This window comes from Leptonychotes weddellii, chromosome 6 (assembly GCF_054177405.1).
Source record: "Leptonychotes weddellii isolate Sample4059 chromosome 6, ASM5417740v2, whole genome shotgun sequence".
Taxonomy (NCBI): domain Eukaryota; kingdom Metazoa; phylum Chordata; class Mammalia; order Carnivora; family Phocidae; genus Leptonychotes; species Leptonychotes weddellii.
Genome location: NC_138374.1, coordinates 72,709,154 through 72,730,917, shown reverse-complemented (window position 1 = coordinate 72,730,917; position 21,764 = coordinate 72,709,154). Strand labels below are relative to the sequence as shown.

At 41.5% G+C, this 21,764-nt stretch overlaps 1 protein-coding gene across 2 annotated transcripts in view; it reads right to left on the bottom strand.

Annotated features, from left to right (window-relative positions):
* Positions 1 to 21,548, bottom strand: part of LOC145715790 (cGMP-dependent protein kinase 1-like) — a 37,593-nt gene extending 16,045 nt beyond the window's left edge. Inside the window, exons 1-4 of one of the 2 annotated variants that reach the window (XM_081824405.1) lie at positions 20,897 to 20,915; positions 20,699 to 20,795; positions 1,929 to 2,068; positions 904 to 993 (exon numbers count right to left, since the gene is read on the bottom strand). In XM_081824405.1, the coding sequence (XP_081680531.1) occupies positions 904 to 993; positions 1,929 to 2,032 (194 nt within the window). In that variant the 5' untranslated portion in view covers positions 2,033 to 2,068; positions 20,699 to 20,795; positions 20,897 to 20,915. Of the gene's footprint in view, positions 1 to 903; positions 994 to 1,928; positions 2,069 to 20,698 lie in introns of both variants that reach the window. The other variant, XM_081824404.1, reaches the window with a different exon arrangement.
* Between the last annotated feature and the right edge of the window lie 216 nt (positions 21,549 to 21,764).

Genomic DNA, 21,764 nt, shown 5'->3' with positions numbered 1-21,764 from the left:
GCAGTCTACAACAGAGTTTCAGTAAGATGTTACCCAATGAAGGAGGATGTGGGTAAGACTGTAACAAATATGAAAAAAGAAAAGATGTCAAAAGGTGAACCTTCAAAGGAACAAGGATGACTTCTAAATGTTTGCTCAGTCATAGGAAACGAGCAAAAGATCATTCACAGGAAAAGAAAATTGTCTTTTAAGTAAAAATTTAGGATTGGTAATGATCTCCTGGGACATTTTATAGATTTTTAGTTTGCTAGTTCTATAAATAAGAGATAGAAACAAGCACTAAGTAGACCGAATTTACTTGCCCTCAAAGGGCAAACATAAGTCAATCTGAATTAGATTGTTTACATGAAATACTGCTTATAAGTGGATTCATTTTTTCCTAAGATCAGCTGAAGCCTAAAGAAGATGGCTAGAACTTGTTAATTTTGAAACCAAAGAGCAATGTAAAGCCAGAAGAAAAAGTAACTCGGGGAAAAAAACATTCTCAATGTCAGGAAAGGCAGACTGCCCATCTGGCCAATGAGTAAAGCAATTAAGCTGACAATCCAGATAGCAACTATAACCTACCTCTGTTCCCTTCAGTCACAGCAACAAACTGAATTCTAGGCATACAGTCAGCTGATTCTGATATTCAAGGTAAAAAAAGACCTGTGCAGATACCTTGCTAGGTTACCATTTCCACGCTGGACTAAGCCTTTATCATTAGTTACAAATCAGAGTGAACGTCACATTGACTAAAGCATGTATGTACGGTGGGTTGTGGCCCATATTTACTTATTTTCTGAAATATAAGCATATGTAACATGTAAATATGATTTTTATACTTTATAATGGACTCTTCTTAGGACCATCATAGTCAACTACATTTTTAGAGAAATGATAGACATTTCTTAAAACTCCTACCTATCCCTGAGAATGGTCCAGAGCTCTCCACCCAGGCACACTTCCATCAACATGTACAAATATTTGCTGTCCTTAAACGTTCTGTACAATCTGTGAATTGCAAACAAGAAAACAAGGGTTATAAACATTGTTGTCTTTGAAAAGAATGTAAATGCTTTAAGTGCTCAGATTACAGTCTTATACTTGATTTACCAAGCTTGAAATGTCATTAAAGGAAAGAAAGGATTAGGAAAGATTAAAGGAAATCTGTTTGCAAATAGGGAAAAAGAGGCAACAGGCTCCTGACTAAGGTATGTATGGTGTAGGGGCTAGTCTTTCCTGGGCAATGAATGGAGGAATCCAAAGGATTATGGACCAAGGTGGCTTCTTGGGGTCCCCGTTTGGCTGACGTTTTAAGCATGGACACTTGAGCCACATTGAGTGGTGATAAACATGCAACCTACATGCATATAAAATAGATATACTTTACAAACATAGACATGTATGAAATTCCCTTGCTGTTCCTTAAGTTCACCTTATGCCCTGTTTTTATGTGCCCCTGACAAATTAACTAGAACAGGTTTTATTTTTTGGTATATAAGAACTCCCCGTTATCCTCTAATGCTCTGAAAATATGGAGATGGAACAGTCATTTCATTTTTTTAATCTTCAAAAAATTAAATTTACATATTAGTATTCAAAGGGAGGATAATTTGATTATTTTTGTCTTTCAAGCTCCAAAAGTCTATGTAGGGTTTTTCAGTCACAGAGAGCATAAAATGGAATGTCAGAAATGGAGAGATCTCCTTTGGGAAAAACGTTTTCTTCACAGAATCTGATTCTTTTAAAAAAAAAAAAAAAGGATAGAATCAAACTTCAGTTGTTTTTTTTTTTTTAAAGCCTAACAAAACTTTCTTAAAATCAGATTTAAAAATGTTTCCTGGGTGAATGAAATGTGTGATGGTGAGCAGGGGTGGCGACGGGTTTGGTGGCTTGACTTTCCACGGAGAGTGGGCACATCAGCCCGGGGGGTGTGGGGTCTTTACCTCACTATGAAGTCAGAATGCGCCCCCTGCATGATCTGCTTCTCCGAGCGGATATGCTCCTGCTGTCTTGTATCCACAATGTGGCGTTTCTTGAGAATCTTCATGGCAAAGGTTTTGGATTCTTCACTTTTCAACTGGACCTTAAAGAAAAGCACAGAAAATAAGTGAGAAAAAGTCCACAGCATTAATATAACAGAGTGCCTTCTCATCCGCAAATTACCCAGTGTGCTGAGCACAGCAGGGACTCCCCGGGTGCCGCCTGAGTCACACACTACGTGCTTGCTGGAGCTGGGCAGAAATCCAGGTCCACGGCCCTTGTCCATGGTCCTTCCACTGGACCAGATAGAGGGTACCTAGATGCTCACTTAGTGCTGTGTCTACTGGGATTGGAAGAGGGAAAGCGAATTGGATTCTCACTGTGTTATTTCATATCACACGATGCGCTGGAGCATACTTTATAGTTTCTCTCCTGCAATCAAAAGAGCATAAAAACGAAATTCTCCAATTTCTCTTCCAGTAGGTGTGGTAGATGTAGGACCGTATGGGTCTTTACAACTCTTCCTCCTCGGTCCTGACCGGTGGACATTTCCATAAGAGACCCCTCTCTCTGCTGAGACTGCAGAAGCACGTACTGTCCCTTCTTCCCTTCCTACTGTCCAGTCTGGCCTTTCCTCCCAATTAAAACAAAATTTTCAAGAGATTCTGAAAACTCTTCTTCTTCTTCTCCAGTATGCATGATGGCTTTGATCCTGTCTGCCCTCAAAGCTGACCGCTTTGTCGTACTAACTGGGAAAGCCTAAGCTGGGCTGGGACATCTCCACGGCCTCCACACCATTGGCGCAGTCCCACATGGCTCCCGGGGGCTTGTGTTCTCCGCATACCAGTCCTCAGGCAAGCCGTGGGTCTGTGGGTCACTGTTTTACAAAAAATGTTAACAAGATGACTTTTTTTTTTTAAGATTTTTATTTATTCTTATTAGAGATGGGGGGAGAGGGAGAGAATCTCTAGCAGCCTCCCTGCTGAGCACAGAGCCCGACACGGGGCTCGATCCCATGGTCCTGAGATCATGACCTGAACCGAGACCCAGAGGGGGAGGCTTCACGGACTGCGCCCCCACCAGGTGCTCCTCAACAAGGTGACTTGTAAGGAAAGGAAGAGATCTGGGTGATGGAGCTAATTGCTTCATAGCAACAGCAAAGAGTTTTTTCGTGCTGTGGAGCCACAAACAGAATCTTCAAGCCTGCATTATTTGGAAGTCATGAAAGCCTTGGGTAAATGACATGGCAAGCTGTTTCTGCTTTTCAGCTGAAGGATCACTTCCCCCTGGAGTTGTGAATTGTTTACTGCGTCATCTGCCCAGCAGTGCGATTCTTCACGGTGTTGTTCATGCACACATGTACAGACTGAACACAGTCCAAGAGGACATTCACAGGGCAGGGGCCTTGGACGACAACACAAGGACACTTCACATCAACGAGCCTCAGGCTGTGGCCAGCATCTGTGAATGTCTATGACAGGTCAGAGAGAAAAATGGAAATTCGAATTTGCCTTAAGCGGCCAAGGGCCCCTCTATGGGTCTTTGAAACTCTTTCAGATGACAGATGAGTGTGATTCAAATGAATCCAGTTGTAGCTCATAATAAAATACAAAATGTGAACACACACTTCTAGAAATCTGGACAGACAGCATGAAAAATAAGCCGTGTCAGAGTGCTAAACACCAGAGAAGAAATAAACTCATGTTCTCTTCGGAGCCTTAGTGTAAGGACCTCAGTCTCTTGGGAGGCTTACACACCTGATGGAAAACTTGTCCATTATTCTTTGCAGTGATGGTGATGTACGTTTTTACTTGTACACAGGGTGGGAGGAAAGAACTCTGATTTGGGGTCATCACAGGTCTGGACCTCAACCCTGCCTTTGCTTAGTTGCTTTGCCCTCGGAGCCCCAGTTCTTGCTGAAGAGAACACAGTATAGAGTTATTGTGACGTTAAGTGAGAAAGTGCCATGGGTGGGAAACTGGCCCAGGGTCTGTCTGCTGGACCCCTGCCCCAGCCAGCAGGCTCTGCTCGATAGCGTACATCATGTGAGTGCCAAACAAAGCCAGATTATCTCACTCCTCTGCTCAGAACACTCCAGTGCCTTCCCATCTTGCTCCTATAAAGACAAAGCTGTCACAGAGACTACGAGGTCTAGACCCCAGCTACCCCCTAACTCACTCTGCTGGGGTCACGCTCGCCCCCTTGCTATTCCCGGAGCCCACCGAGCAAGCCTGTGCCTCAGTCTATCTGCTTATACTTTTCTGCCCAAATATTTTCCCACAGATATCCCCAGGAATCCCCCTCTCAGTTCCCGAAGTTCTCTGCTCAAATGTGTCCTCATCGGTGTGTCCTCATACCAACCTCCATAAAAGAGAAACCACCCCCCTCTCCCTGCTTTCTTGTTCTCTCTAGCTCTATCCCAAGCGCATACACAGACTATTTTTCATTACTTGTTCAGCTCCTGTCTCCTCTCACTAGTCTGTAAGCAGCCTGTGATGGGGGATCTTTTTACTCACTATCCATGACACAGAGTAAATGCCTATTAAATATCTGTTGACTGCATGAATCAAAGAGGGAACGTGAGGAACCATGACGATTTATCATGGGCAAAGTCACAGCGGAGCTGGGGTCTCAGCTCCACACTGTGTATCTCTTAGCTTAACAGGAGAAAAACAAGGGAAGCTATAAGGACAAGCATGGGTTATTTGGTCTTTTTCTTTGGTCCCAAAGTGCCCTTAATTAGGCATGGAAGGGAAGAAATGATTTCTACGTGTCAACACTGCACAAGCAATAAACATGGCCAAATACCCACGTGATTCAGCTTCCAGTTTTCAGTTTGTATTTTTACAAGATGCTTTCTTAACCCAGCCTTTTCCTTGAATGCCATTCCCAACCAGGGAGACTACTAGGCTAATAAAATCATCTCTAGAACAAAGTCCAGTTGGCTGCCAACGAGCTCTTGGGGTCCATCACGTCTTGAGACCATGGCCATTTGTTTGCGACTCATCTCCTAGCCAGCACTCCCCCTGAGTTCTGAGTTCCCCTCCAATGAACACATTCCACGATTCCCCGTGTATTGCCCATTTTCGTTCTAACCAGCTCATCACTGTTACACCCACACACAGATGTTTATTTCACTGTAGTCAGGATATGAGGTAAAAACATGTATCTACTTTGCTATTTCTTCAGTAGTTTTGTACTGTATATTAGGGAGAGTCTATGCAGGGAAATAAACGAAGCTTGGGGCTGTCAGAAAGAAATGGGAATTAGCCTTTGTGAAACACATACATGCTGGGCACATCCATATGCATTATTTTTAGTCCCAACATCAACTCTTAAGGGCAGGAGGATGAGATTTTTGTTGTGTTTTTACAAAGACTTCATCATCACTAACAACAATAGCTAACATCGCTAACATCAATAAAGCTCATATTGTCAGGAATAGCATAATAAGTGAGTTTTCTCCCTTAATCTTCTAGGCACCCCTTTGAGGGACTACTGTCATCCCCATTTTTCAGCAGAGCTAACCGAGGATTACCAGACAGGGTCATATCTTGCCCAAGGCCACCGAGCTGTCAAGTAGCAGAACTGGGTTCATGCTCCAGTCTTTTTGGCCCAAGCTATTTGTCGTATATGCTGCTTCCCTTCAGCTGAAGAGAAAAGGAACTGACAGCACAGTGATTGATGCTTTACAAATGAGAGTTTAATGGAACTGGCTCCCTCGGAGAGACTCCATGAGAAAAACTGAACCGTGCGGTAAATACCATGAAGCTTCACCCATGCTGGAAATGCCAGAGCCTCACTGGCTTTTCCCTAGGGACCTCAGGGGATGCTCGGGGATCTGGGGTGCCTGAGTGATGGCTTCTCCTTGTGGAATTCAAAGGATGGAGGTGGGGGGAGGGATATGGTGCTAACAGCTGGTGGATGGCAGGTGGTTGCTGCCCAAGAGAGGCATGCATGTAAAAGCTGCAGAGATGATTGGGAGTCAGCCGCATCAGTTTCCAATTTAGTAAGTATTATAAGTTTACAGAGCCAAATAGCTCATCTACGGAGGCTTTCCGTTTTGTCTTTGCTTGAGTGGAGACAGTCCCACCGTCTGGAACCACCATCCTCTGCATTCTGTAAAGACCTGTCTAGTTCCTTAGAGGACAGCCCTTAGAATCTCCACTTCCATTTTAAACTAGGAGGACACTAGACTCGCAGGATCCCGGCTTGTAACCGAGAAGTCAGACCGCCCGAGGACAACCGGCAGAGGTAACTCAGCAGACATAGCGCCTTCTGCTGGAGTGAATGCTCTGAAAAGTTTTCTCCCGATTAACCGACATGTCTGACTCTTAGATTGTGTCTAATGGCAAAATTTGGAAATAATCTAAATGTCCATGCAGAGAAGCGTGGAAAAATAAATTATGGTACATCCCTGCAATGCATCTGTAAAAAACTAGGCCTTAAAAGGATGACTTAGCAAATGGGGAAAAAAAAAACAGCACCAGAGGGAGACAAAGCAAGAGACAGACTCTTAACTATAGAGAACTGATGGTCACCAGAGGGGAGGTGGTGGGGGGATGGGGGAAACAGGTGCTGGGGATGAACGAGTGCACTTGTCCTGATGAGCACGGGCTGATGTATAGGGAAGTGTTGATCACTGTATTGTACACCTGACACTAATATTACACTGGATGTTAACTGGAATTTAAAAACTTATTCTAAGTCTTCGTTTTTTATTATGGAAAAATATGCCCCCCCAATTTATTTACACACACACAGATAACATATATATGTGTCATATATAAAGAGACAGGATACAAGCCAGCATACATTTTATGATCCCATAAATAATTTGTATGTACGTGTATATCTCTATCTAAAATAAATCTAGGAAAGACAGTCAGAAATGTGTTTCCCAATATGTTAATAATGGTTTTCCCTTAGGGAAATTTTCAGTTCTACTTCTTTTTGCTTTTTTGAATTGCTTAACTTTTGTACAATTAGCATTTATCCCTTTTATGAGTAAACACAATGGCTCTCATGGAAAATAAATTTTAAAGTCTGTCTTAGATTGTACTACCTATTTATTAGTGTCTGGCTCTCTCAAAGGATCCTGGTTCAATGGGAACCACTCCGCTAGAATCCCATGAATGCAAAGACCTTGAAAGGTTATATACAGCATAACAATCCACTCAAGTTTGGGCTTAACCACACTATTCATCTCCTTAAAGGACCTGCCATATTCTTTTGTACAACATGAACTCTCAGGGTAAGTTATAGCAATTTATATTTACTGGGTCTAAGCTATTAGGCTTTATTATGAAAGGGCTTTCACAAAACAAACCCATGAAAATTTTGAAGGTGAAATGTAGTTTGCTTTTTATTTTTCCAGTTGGCCAAATGAATTACCCTAAGTCTGCTTCTGTCAACTTGAGATGATGATGATGATTTTGCAGTTGGGTGAGCTAGAGATAGGAAATCCGTGTGGACACAGGCAAGCAAGAGAGGAGGAAATGCATGTGTGCCTTTCTTCCCCTCCTTCCCCAGGAATCCTTCCCAGCCTAGCTGTGCTGGCATGCTCCCTGGCTCTGTCGTCCTCTGCAGACTTCCACCCCCCCACCCCACCCCCGGCCAGCATGCAGGCTAGAGCCTGGGTTAAAAGTGTGAGCTCTAAAATGTCACTGCTTTTGTTTAAATCTCAACCATTTTTGGGCTTGTGATCTTGGACGCATTTCTGACACCCTGTCCCTTTGTCCTTATCCATAACATGAGGATAATCCTCAGTTTACTTGGGAAGATGAAATAAAAGGGCCCACCTATCAAGCCCAGTGTCTGGAACAGAGCACCCATTCAGTGCATATTAGCGGCTTTGATTCTTAGGTGCCTCCAGCGGTCATGGTCCCTTCAGGTCAAAGCAATGTCCTGAAAATATGAGCTAGCACAGGCCACTGTCACTTTATGCCCGTTCCTATCCTCCCTCACCCGTCTCAGACCTACCAAGGGAACAGGTGAAGGGCCGAGAAGCTACTTGAAAAAGACAGCTGAGCCTTGCACCACACTGGTTTTACGATCAACATTCCTAGAATAGGAAAAACAACAATGCTAATACTCCGGATCTTCCTCTTCTGTTTCAGAAACAATGCTTTGCATTATATCGGAAACTAGAATTAGTAAACATTTCACTTCTAGCAAGACGTTACTTCTGTGTGGAGCACTGTGTTGCCATTTGAACGAACGCATCCCAGGGCCGAGCGGATCTTAAGGTGGGAATTTCTGACATCGCTTTTGGCAACTTCTTAGCGGCCGGGCTCCAGGTGGTGCCCAGGTAATGGGGACTGAAGCTGAGAGGCAATGCCACCAGCATTTCAGAGAGCTTTGGAGACACACTAGCTGGCTAGAATGAACGCCCCCATTTCTGTCTGCAGCAGGCACTTGTCTTTAAAAGGCTTGTGTCCTGCTGGACCCAATTCCTGACCCTGAAAAGGGGAGTTATGATGAGAACAAGCTTAAAACTGACTCATCACCTCGGGCTGAGAGTTTTTGTCCTTAGAATCTGTTCCTCCACTCGTCTATCAGACCTTTTTATTAATAATTCATAGTTCATTTTGCAATATAGCTGTATCTTCATTATTTGGGGGAGAAAGTGGCTTTCTGGATGATGCTGTAATTAAAATGATTTCTTACATGAAGACTTAAATGGACAGCATCAGTTGCTGTGCATGAAACACCTGGATATTTGGGTCCATAATGAACTAGATCTTCAATTGTACAAGTAGAAAACAAAAACGGTGTAAAATAAAGCGTAGCCTAAGAAAACACAGCAGAAGAGGCTCATGCTTAGAGATGGAAGGTGGGTGAGTAGTCGCTGGAGATGGGACAGGAATGGACGTGGCCTGCCAAAGGGACGGGACCCTGTGGGATGCAAATCATACCTCAATAAGGCTTTTAAAGGCTTTTTTTTAAAGAGGAAAAAGCCAGAAACTATGTCTATCTTCTAATTCTTGTCTTCATTCATTGTGAGATATATTTTTAATTTATATCTTAAGGAACAAATGTTAAAAATAGATTTCTCTCTATGCTTATCAATCCCCCTTCGATAAAAGTTCCCCAGTTACCTAAAACTGTATTCCATTTTTATTCCAGTATCTGTTAATGATGAACATTTTTATAAAAAATATGATCCTTTTTTAGGACTTAATTATTGTGATTACAAGTCCTAAATTTTAAAAAAAGGCCTCACTTCCAAAAAAAAAAGTAGGATCATGCGTTATTTTCAGCAAAATATGCAAATTATCACAAAATTATTTCATCAAAATAATAGGTAATTGCTGGGCCATGCCTTTAGTATTTTAATAATGTAAAACTGAGATCAGATGCGACCTCCTGTAATCTCCTAGAGCCTTCTAAAGGCTCCCAGATTCCTAGAGCCTTTGCCTCACTTATAAAAGGGGAATAAAATCCCCTTATAAGCACAGATATTGTAAGATCAAATCAGATAGCGTATGTGAAAATACTTTGAAAGTTTACAAGTGCTACCTAAGAACAATTATCAAGATATGTGGGAATGCTAATTAAAGTGGATACTTGTAAACAGCATTTTACTCTTACAGTTCATAATTTAATCTGTGTTTTAATTAGTTGTCCCAACCAACTGAAGGAAAATGAAAGGACAGGAAAAGTCTGTCTGAATTTAAGGAAGTTTCACTTTCACAGAGAAGGGAAAACCAGCGTCATCACTTTGACTCAGATAACTTCTTGCGCATGACAAACTCCTGTGCTCACATATTCAGAAGAAGTTACTATATTCATGCGAGAAAGAAAAAAATTTTAAGTGCATAGAAAACTCCTATTCCACACAGTAGTATTGGATTGTATTCCTCAACGTTTCCTAACCAAAAACATGCCAGTCCTTCTATGAGAATTACTTTTCTCTATAATAGTACTATGATTTCAGGCGAACACTACTATAAGTCATGATAGAAAACCCCCGTGGTTAAAACTTCTTTTCTCCCTAGTTGCTCAGAGTCTTCTCCCTCACCTCTCTCTCTGCACTGCACAGGAACATCAGATGTTTTCCTTTCCTTAGTCAGCGTCCAAAACTTAAGAATGAATCACAGCATCTGGTTTGTTCCAAAGGACGCACAAGGGAGGGGAGCATAAGGGACTTGTCACAGCCCGTGTGACACACAGTCAGCTGACGTAGGGAAGCCAAAGGATGGATTATGACTTTAAACAGATGCCATAGTTGAAAAGCTTTTCAGACAGGAGGAACAGAGGCATGGCACTATGACACAATTTTATGGTAAGAATTTGACATGTAAAACTTATTTCATCGATGACCATTAAGTGGTTTATATATACATAAATCGTCGTGTATACCATTCAGAACAAAGGAGCATAGAAAAAAAATAGCTTATTTTACCTCTGCATTTTCCTCTGCCATATGCACAAGTGATAATCAAGAGAGGGTCTCTCTTCTCTCTCTCTTTGTTCTCCTTCCCATGTTCACCACAACCCCTCATCAAAAATGTCAATTCCATTTGCTTTGTAACTTGCCTTCAGACTTAAAATTCAGTTCTGTGGCAGGATATGTCTATGTGATTAAATTCAAATTGATCAAAAGCCAAGTAAGACTATTTTCATAGAGGAGATAGTTTTCAAAAAAGACATTTAACTTTTAGCTTGGAGGAAGATCAGGAAAAGAACATCATACTTTTCTATTTTTAATTAAATGAACAAATGGACTATTTTAAAGAAATCACTTGGCAGTCAAAGAATACTTGTAATTTCTCCTATTAAGGAATTAGCACTGATTCATTGACTCAAAAGGCTACCTATATTGCATCACAATCGTTTACTGAAATGTGCAATTTAAATATATCATTTCTCTTCCATAGAGTAGCTGTGTAAAGTAAACCTTATTTCACTTTGTAGTGATTATTAAAATTGATATGATAAACTTTACATTATTTTCTTTCATCACCGGCACAAAAACAGACACATAGATCAATGGAACAGAAGAGACGGCCTAGAAATAAACCCACGCTTATATGGCAAATTAATCTATCACAAAGGGAGCAAGAATATACAGTGGGGAAAAGACCATCTCTTCAGCAAATGGTGTTGGGAAAATTTGACGTCCACATGCAAAAGAATGAAACTGGGAAAATTTGACGTCCACATGCAAAAGAATGAAACTGGACCACCTTCTTACACCATACATGAAAATAAACTCAAAATGGATTAATGTGAGACCTGAAACCATAAAACTCCTAAAGGAAAGCACAGGCAATAATCTCTTTGACATCATCCCTAGCAATATTTTTCTAGACATGTCTCCTAAGGCAAGAGAAACAAAAGCAAAAATAAACTATTGGGACTACACCAAAATGAACAGCTTCTGCACGGCCAAAGAAACCATCAACAAAACAAAAGGCAACCTACGGAATGGGAGAAGATATTCTCAAATGACTATGATAAAAGGTTAGTATCCAAAATACATAAAGAAGCTACACCACTCAACATCAAAAACCAAATAATACAATTTAAAAAATGGGCAGAGCAGTCAAACATGTTTCAAAAGAAGACACACAATGACCAGTAGACACATGACAAGATGTGCAAAATTACTAATCAAAATACAGATACAAAACCACAGTGAGCTATCACCTCACACATGTCAGAATGGCTAAAATCAACAACACCAGAAATAGCAAGTGTTGGTGATGATGTGGATAAAAAGCAACCCTCATGCATGACTGTTGGTGGGAATATAAACTGGTATAGCTACTGTGGAAGAGTATGGAGGTTCCTCATAATGTTAGAAATACCATGTGATCCCCTGGTTCCACCACTGGGTATTTACCCAAAGTAAATAAAAATATTAATTCGAAAAGATATATGCACCCCTGTATTTACTGCAGCATTATTAATAGCCAAGAAAGCAGCCCTAGTGTTCATCAATAGATGAATGGATAAAGAAGATGTGGTGTGTATATATGGGTACATACGTACACACACACACACACACATGCTGGAATATTAGTCATAAAAAAGGATGAGATCTTGCCACTTACAACAACATGGATCGACCTAAAGGACATTATGCTAAGCAAGATGAGTCTGACAGAGAAAGACAAATACCATATGATTCACTTATCTTTGGAATCTAAAAAAAAACCAGCAAACAACAACAACAAAACAGACAAATAGAATGAACTTGTGGTTGTCAGAGTGGAGGTGGGTGGGGGGATGGGCAAAAAAAATTCACTTTCCTTATCAAATCATCAAATATTTTCTTGCCCCAACCGATACTTGATTTCTATGCACAATCTCATTCATCCTTATAAAGAAATACTACATGTAGCAGGTTTCCAACTTGCTTACTCATTTCTAAATTCATCACTAAAATATTTCACATAATCCTACTTATTCCAATACTTAAAGCACACTTATAACCTGAAATTTCACATAGATGGGAGTTGAGACTCCTAAGTTGACACTTCAATTTCTTTCATTTATTGACTCTGTGAAAGCTTCAAGTCAGCTGAAATGAAACAGAATCCCATATTGCAAAATTCAGCTCTGTGTGCTGTGCTCAGCTTCACTCATGAAAGTGTTTGTATTCTCGTGATACTTTTGAGACATAAGGCATAAAAAACTTTATGATGTTTCTGTTACATACTGGGAGGATTTTAACCAATGGCTTATAATCTGTTCTTAATGTCTTGACATAGATGATAATACTCAAACTTCACCCTGATATTAAATAAAATAGGATAACTCCTTCCTCCCTGTTTTTGGACTTGCAATTTTTCACAAGATTTCATACAAATGTACTTTAAATATAGTTAAGCCCATTCCAAATGTATTTTGTATTTTTTTTTGCCCGTGCTGACTTCGTCTATGGAAAACAGCCCCATGAAGCATTTAAGCTGCTCCGTCCACATGGATGTGGAATCAGTGACTGGAGCCATGACCACGCACTGGCTCCCTTGGGTTGAGCTTCTGTGATTCTTTTTGGGTGCTGAAGTTCTCTCTGTTCTTACCGTGAACTTGCAAGGCAGCTGGCTGGAGGTCAGGGGCTCAGAACCAAGCATCCGGCCCCCAGAACCTGATCTCAGAGCTCAGTGTTCAAGCTACCATGCTGTTGTGTGTCAGTGGGGGATATTAATATGAGGGACAGAGTATGAATTAGCAATAAATCAAATGTATACAGTTGATGAGCTACCCTTAAACATACAGAATGGCTCTTTCCTATCTTCCCCCCCCCCAAAACAAGAGAAACCATTTGATTTTAAGGACATGGCTATTTTCAACATTCCTAACATATAAAAGGGGCCTGTTTTCCCTTCTCATGAATGAGATTTCTCTTTGAAAGTGTTTACATGAAATTTTCAGGGACATGGGCTACCTCCTGGCACAAAGTAGACTACCTTATTTAGAAGGGAAATTATGATGTTTATTTTTGGGAGGAGCCCCACCTAAAAATAGCCTGTCCAGTCGCCTTAAAGTGTATTCTTTGATTTCACAGGTGGAAGCTGAGCTGAGTCTGTGTTCTATATGTTTTCATCACCGGACCTAATGCCCACAGATGCTTAGTGCCTTCACATCTGACCTCCTCTAAGAACAGACCACAGTGACCCCTGGCCGATGGGCTGCCTAAGGGCATTTTTCACTCCTCCTCCACGCAACCCCTGGGTGGGTCTGCCGCTGGGTTCAGTGGCCTGTGAAGACATGTGGCCCTCTGTGTTGTAACCTTTGCCTGGAATGGCCTTTTCCGGCTGTTCACTTAAATCCCAACCTATTCCCTAAGCCCTGGCTGGAGTCCCGTGTCTTCCCGGGGCCTCTTTGACCCAATCAGCTCCAAATGGTCTCCCTCTTTCTGCAATATGAAGAACCTTTCTGCATAATTTAGACGTTAATATAATACAAAAGGATTTCATTTGCTTTTCTTCATATGTGTTAGTCTTATTTTCTTATTTACAAGAAGGCAGACATTCCTTAAGGGCAGGAATCACCTCTGCTATTTCTGATCCCACAAAAAATATTGAGGGATTTTATAAAAGATACATTTTTGCTGAATGTGATGTGCCCATAAATTGTCACAGAAAACGGTAAGAGTGACCGAAACGTTAACTTTCAGATATACTCTTTTATCACCCATATCTTAACCCTTGGAAAGACCTGTCTAGTGCCTTCCAGATTCACATGGATCTTTCTAGAATAACTCATGGTTTTGGAGGAGAAATGAACATTTTACTGGACACTAGGACACTGATTTAAAATACTTGTAGCGAGAAAGATTCATTTCTATAGATAGCTAGTATATAAAATTGATACTTTCAAAGATGTGTAAGCAAGTAATTATTTATAGTCTGTGCAGACTGAACTGTGTTCCAGCTACTGTATAAAATATATCCTACAGTAACAAGATGAATTAACGCACATCTTTATGAGCATAACCTCAAAGTAGAGTTAGACTTGACTCCTGGCGATGCATACTGAGAAACTATCCTGGGAGGGGCCTAGATCCTGACTGCACCTGTTAGGCTCAGCTAGTGTCCACTGAATGGGACTGTCCGTAGCTACCCGAATAACTCCCTTCGAAATCAGTACTATTTATCACCATCAATAATTGGCATCAGCTTAGATTCTTTTGAAGGATGCACCTAAAATGAGGGTGACCTTTAATAACAAGCCCACTAGAGGAACGGGGAGGGAAGAGGCTGTGGGAGACCGAGGTGAGCTTTGAGTTTTCACGGAGCGCAGAGCCCTCCCTCACATGGGTGACAGAGGACGTGAGGCCTCGGGGCAGAGGGCTGCCTGCCGTCCCCCCAGCTACTCCGTTTCACTGTCCTGGGGCTGCCAGGGAAGAAGTTCTCGAAATGTTTCCCTCTTACGTGGGGTTTCCCTTTGCAGTTAAGCCGTTCGCCTTTCAGAATGATGAAACACAACCCTGCTGACTGGGCAATGGATTTCTCGCCTATCTGCTGCCTTAATCACCTCTCAGTCTCCTTTCGCTTTCCATTGGTGGACACAGCCGTCCAGTTCGGCCTGCGTGTGATGCCCAGTGCCAAGCACTGGCAAAAACGCCACGACAGTGCTGCTGACCCCATCTGGCCCTGTGACCCCGTGAGGCAGGTGCTTGCGACCTGCTGCCACCCCGCCCCCTCCCTCGCTGTCCTCTGGTGGGGCTGGGGTGCAGGAGAAAGGAGAGGGGACCTGTCTGGTCCATGCGGCAAGAGCCAGACCCTCACTATGCCCCAACGGGGATCCACGGTTGAAGGAAGCTGTGCAGGAACCCGATAGGATTCAGCAGACTGCACCGAACCTAAAGGATGGAGCTTTAGTGCTTTGCAGGGATTTAATAGAAGCTGTCACCGAGGTCATTATGAAGACCTCTGGCTCTTCGGGACTCGGCCGAACAAGGGAGAAAAAAAAGAGTAAAATTATTCCATCCCCTTTTCTTAGAGCTGGGCATGATAGTTATCATTAGCATATTTTAATAATAATAGCATCACAACACTTAACCGACCTACGGTGTGAGGCACTATTTGGGGGCTTTCACTCATTTACTCTTTGTAACCTTGTGAGGCTTAATATCCTACTGCTATCTTCATGCTGGAGAATGGGAAACTGATGCTCGGAAGTAAGTGACCTCTGAGGAAATGACTGAGCATGCCCAGAAAAATTCAGAAAAATCTGAATCTAGGAGATCTGAGTCCAGAGCTCCAGCTTTTAGCTTTGACATTATAATGTCTGATTTTTTTTTTTTCCCCTGCACAGACATTTTACCACGGAAATAAGAACAGCAAAAGATTCAGAGAAGGGAGAGCCTCTTCAGGTTTGACAGAAGCAGGTGTGAAGAGTGGATCATCACAGCATCGATTCTAGATTTAGGTCTAATACAGGTTCTTGAATTCTAGAAGATTTTTTTTTTTTAAACAAATGTACATGTAACATTTGTTTGATGTCGTCATGGTGGCTATTGTTGGTGTGATAAGAACCTTAATATTTTTAGAAGCCAGAATGATAGAAAAAGCTTCTAGTTAAAAACAAATCAGTGGGGACGCCTGGGTGGTTCAGTCGGTTAAGTGTCTGCCTTTGGTTCAGGTCATGATCTCAGGGTCCTGGGATCGAAACCCACATCGGGCTCCCTGCTCAGGGGGAGTCTGCTTCTCCCTCTCCCACTGCCCCTGCTTGTGTTCCCTCTGACAAATAGATAAAGAAAATCTTAAAACAAAACAAAACAAAACAAATCAGTAGTTCTGGGCAATAACAGCCCTTTTACTGACTGCATGGTCTTAGGCTCCTGAGATGCATTAATACTGACTTCCTTCTAGTAAAAGCAGATCATGCCTCCTGTTCTGCTCCCAGAGTAACTAGAAAGGTAAAATGATATACTGGATGTGGAGCAATGTGAAGATCACAGAGCAGGGTTCAAATGCCAGGCTTGATTATTTTAGTAAGGAAGTGGCATCACTAATTTAAAAACATGATTAATATCAGTTTGTCAGTTAACTAGCCCGCAGTAGGTATATTTTACAGAAGTGTACTGTAATGCTTCGGGTGATTTCTGTAGATGCCCTAACTCTCCCTCTGTCTTAGGATGCCACCTCCTGCATGACCCCGCACATGCTGCTCGTACTTTGATTATTGGATTATTGGTTTACATGACTGTCCTTCCCAGGAAACTGAGTCCCTAGAGGCAGTGGCTACCTCACTTTAGACTGTATGTCCTAGCATACAGCTTGCTACATAAATATGTAACAAGTGATAGAGAGAGGATGTAATCCAAGAAGACAGAGATTATGTCTTCCATATCTTGGCCCCTATATCTTTATCCAAGTACGGTGCTCTGGTCAAGGAGGCATTGGATTGCTGAATAAAATGATTAAATATCTAATATCTAAACCACATCATCATTGCCAGATTAAAAAGGCTGATTTGTGCAAATCTATTCTGAAAAGCAAGCACCTCTCTGACGAGAGCAAAAGTAAATCAGGAATGTGACCATAGAGCGATGGGACTAATTTCCATGTGTGACTGTAAAATCAATCTCCGTATTTTGCAGTCAGATCTTGTAAATTAAGAGGATTACCGTGTGTCTTAGAGCAGCGCTTACTGCTTTAATGAGTAAATCATCTATAAAAAACTGAGTTCTTTTGCTGAAAGTGCTATTATAAATGAAATGTGGTCTTCTGGAAGATAAACAGGCAGCATTGAACAAATTAAAAAGCTCATTCTTCAAAATAAAAAAAAAATGGTCAGAAAATATGGTTTCTGCCAGATAACACAAAAAAGCAGTATGGATGACTTCCTGGAGGTAATAATTGTAAATAGGACATGTCTGATATTCACCTCATTAAAATCAGTTCTGCTAAAAGTATTTATGAAATCGAATTAATAGCTTCAGAGCAGAATTCCCATTCATATAAGACCAGATCTTCAAGCTTCTGGCCTCATCACTGAACAATGGTTCAAGTTTCTGTTAGGCGCCAAAATTAGGTTCTCCTCTCCAAATTTGGCAATAAACTACTTAGTAATTGTCCTGCCTGAAAAATCCGCTGGCATTTAAATTCATCCAAATTAAGATAAATAATAAAAAATTAAGACATGCTAAGAAGCCTTTGCATATCATTATGCAAAATAACACGAAGCTAATTTTATACCAAATGATGAGAAAACTTGTAACTTAGTCCTACCAGAAATGGGGTTCAACAATTCAAATTTAATTCTTCATACCCAATTCAAGAGTTTATCATCTTATAATCTATACTTGGGAAAAAGTTTTAAATGCCATTATAAAATTAAAGTGTCATGTGGTTTTTATGATGTTATTTACCTGATCAACATCATTGCTGAACCAAGGACTGGTAGGTTCAAGGTATCCATTTTATATACTTGTACAGTATGGTGCATATGTGAAATTCGTCCATGTGAAGGCAGTCCTTTTTAATATATCACTCTATAATACTGATAACATGATCTTGCATGCATCAGTTTCAGAGGGGAATGAAGAGAAGTTCTATAATCACGACAGAATGGGGCTCAGCCTGGTCCTCTCCCACTACGAGTGGCCTGGGCGCTGGTCTGAAGGTGCGCTCCACTGCCCCCCTGTGCCAAGGTTGCGGCGATTCACTGTTCGCGGCAATCACTCTTTGTGATGACAACAGTATGTGTGATCACAGTCAAAGCGCTGAGGCCAGACTCCCAATTCTGGCATCACCGAACACAGGTGACAAATGAACAATCACAGAGGAGAATACTTTTCATACCCAATAATTAATATTCTCAGGCAGTGAGTGAGCGCTAAGAACAGGGGACGATGAATTGTAGGGGAAGGGCTGTCACCTAAACGGCTAGTCCACAGCGAACAGTGAAGACAATCTGGGCATTCTGATTTTCACAAGGGGTTTCTGGGGAAGTGCAAAATCACACGATGTGAAGATGTCACTTCAGAGGTTAAAACCACGTGCCTCTTTTCTAATGTACTGATTGTGCCTACCTGGCCCATTATGGATTTATCATTCATTAGCATATCTAACGTTTTTGTAACCTGGACTCCAATTAAAATTAATTCCTGAGGTTATGGTTTTCATTAGTCTATAAACATCTGTGTGGAAGAGTAAAATATAATATCCATGAGAAAAAAATTAGGCTGAACTACCCTTGACTCTCTGCTGGGACGGACATTATGCATGTGTACACACACACACACACACACACACACACAGGTATTTTGTCTTTTTAAACCACATTTTATATGGGCACCTTTTATATGCTCACACTGAGCCTTCCCTAATTTTCTGGTTAATGGTGTCTCCTCAGACATTTTTGAGGGAAGTCTCTAGAAGGTTTCCACTGTCAGCTTGGCATTTAATTGTTCAGCTTGAAGTGGTTTCAGTGTCTATGAGCAACCTTCAGCATTTCAAACATCCTGAGTAAACTCCTCTATTTCATAAAATACCTTGCTGGTAACCTAAAGGTCCCCAACTTGAGATCCTCAGACCTTTAAGAATCCACGAATTTGTAACATAAATTTTTTTTGGTCAACTAAGACAACAGTTTTATTGTCCAAAGTCTTTACAAAATGATACTTAAGAAACTACAAGTCACAAAATCAGCCTCTAGGGAGTTCTGTCCATACAGTGCTTCATTCAGAAGAGGGTGGAGATACATGCAGGTATGTAAATAAACCCAGCAGACAATAAGCTGTGCCCGGCAAGGACCTCCGCCCCCCGACCTGTTTATATGCTCCAACACCCCAGGACAAATCTTATAATAAATCTTCACTAGCTCTATGAACAGTTAGATTTTGTCACAAAACCAAGGTTCTTGAAAACGAAACCAAAGACTGCGTTGACTGGCAGAATTCAGAGAAACAAGTTTTCCTAGACCCCCGATTTGTATTCCTATAGCCGAAAATCCTCACTATGATGTCAGACGTCAAGTCAGAAGCAGCCTGACTATAGCATTTCCAACCAGTGTTACTGGAAGCATAATGCTGATTCAACGAAACACACTATGGCTCGAAATTTTCTTGTCTCATGTTTAAGTAAATGGGATTTTTCTTGCCTGTCAGAAGCCAGGAATCCCAACTGCAGCACAAATGGACAAATAGCAAACACAGGGCTGGGTCAGTCTGCTTTTATGGAAGGGGATTTCTCTTGTCCCTGATGGCAACAGTAACTGTTTACTGCACCGTACAGGGAGTTCCTGACATACTGTACCGCTATCTGATACCAGGGGCTCCTCCGGGTTCAGCAGAGAAGTGGAAATTAATCTGCCTTCTCAACAGGGGTTATATCCACACCGTCTCCGAACGCAGCAACTCAGTTACCAGAATACATTTTTTTTTCTGCTCTATGTTGTAATCGACCAGTTCTTAAATTTACATTTCAAAGGCTATGTTTTCATTTGGTTTGCACCACATTCATGCAATATGTTGAATGAATAAACTTGCACCAAGATGTCCCCATCATCCTCCCTGACACTTACCTGTGTTTGTGTACACAAACATGTGTGAAATATTCAAACCATATTATCTAATATATTATCTAATATAACTAGGTGCTTGCTACGGAATCACAGAATTAATACTAGAATGTTACTTATGTTTTCTTAAAGTTTTAAAGCAGTATTAAACATCTTTAATTAAATATAGATTTTACTTATTTATTTACTTCCCTAGCTCTGAGCCATATTCTCTAACTTACTCATGCACCTGATCTACAACTACAATAATTAAAATGTAAATTTAAATATATATAAAGGAAATGAAATATATGTACATGTATTACATGTATGTATTATATTATGTATGTATCTACATATAACATATATATATCCCATTTCCCTCTCTATATTTAAACTTACACATAGGTAGGGCGCATGACTAAGTTGGTGAGCACTGCTCAGAACTAAGGAAGTAGAGGTCGCAGAGTATCAGCTAGGTAAAAAGCGTTTTATGGCTCCTCGTCAAGTTAATGTGTTTACCTTTCATTTATTATGAGGAGGTTTTTCTAAAAAAATATATATATATTTTTATTGTCTGTTTACGGGCTATGTAATATACAGCTCACTGTACCTGTTTCACACTCGGATGCGCGGACATGAAAGCATTTGGTACGGATTCAGGAACAGTAAAAAGTAATGATGAGAGAGTAGAGAGAAATCTTAATCTAGAGGGAAAAATACGACAGGAAGAGGGGCTCCCCAGAGCATGTAAAGAAGAATCACCTACCAGCTCCACTCGACCGAAGCCTCCGACTCCGAGGGTGTCAATGATGTTGAAGTCAGACAGCTTCAGATTGGCGAAGAAAGCAGCTTCGGCTTCGTATCTGGATTTTTTGATGCGAAAAAACGGAAATTTCTTAGAGGCGCAAACACGAGAACCACGCACGACCGCCCCGGAATGACAGGCTTGTGGCTTGGGGTTTACCTGCTCAAATTCCATCTTGCTTCTAGAGTCTGTGTCTCCTCCAAAGCATAATTGTTTGGTCCCCGTTGTGCAGAATAACCAAGATTTGCACTTGTTTTTCAAAGGAGAATAAGACAAAGCACCTGGTGCCTGCTAGTCACGTGACTGATAGGTCCAGTCACCAAGTCATAAGTTACATCGCAATGCTTTCCTGCGCGTCTTCTTGCGGGCACGGATTGTTGGGGTGGTTCTTTTTGGGTTTTGTTTTGGGATTTGTGGTTTTGCCCAGTTTTGGTTTTGCCGTTCAGATTTGGGATGGCAGTTCCTCATGAGTTTCCCTTATCCACAGGCTGGTAGTGGCTCCTATCAGTATTTATTAAAAGCAGCAACATCACTGAGGTCTCTGGAGCGACATCACAGCCAGGTTTTAGGAAAACAGATCCGAAAAGCGGAGGACTGATGGGCCCATGTCTGAAACGGAGGATTTCGGAAGCATATTCACATTCCTAAGAAGTATCTCCACTTCGTTTATGTTTACCCACTGCCTCTCAGCTGGTAATCCCAGCGACTTTATGGTGGCCAGTGTCTTATATGAGTGGTGTGCAGGAGCAAGACCATGCTCCGAGGGCTAGATATGCCCCATGCACATCTGACACATGTGAGGGGCCAAAATAAGCTTCTCCTGATGAGACAAGTGAACACCAGAGGCTTAAAATATCTTCTTATTAAAGGCCCTACTATTTTTAGAAAGGGCAGGAAGGCATAACAGTGAAGATGACCCTCCCTCTCACTCATGTCAGGTCAGGGAGTAATTCAGCTGTCTCCAAAATAAAGTATTTGCATAGCTCTGTGTAACCCATGACTTTCAGCCAGGTGGTACCTGATGCCG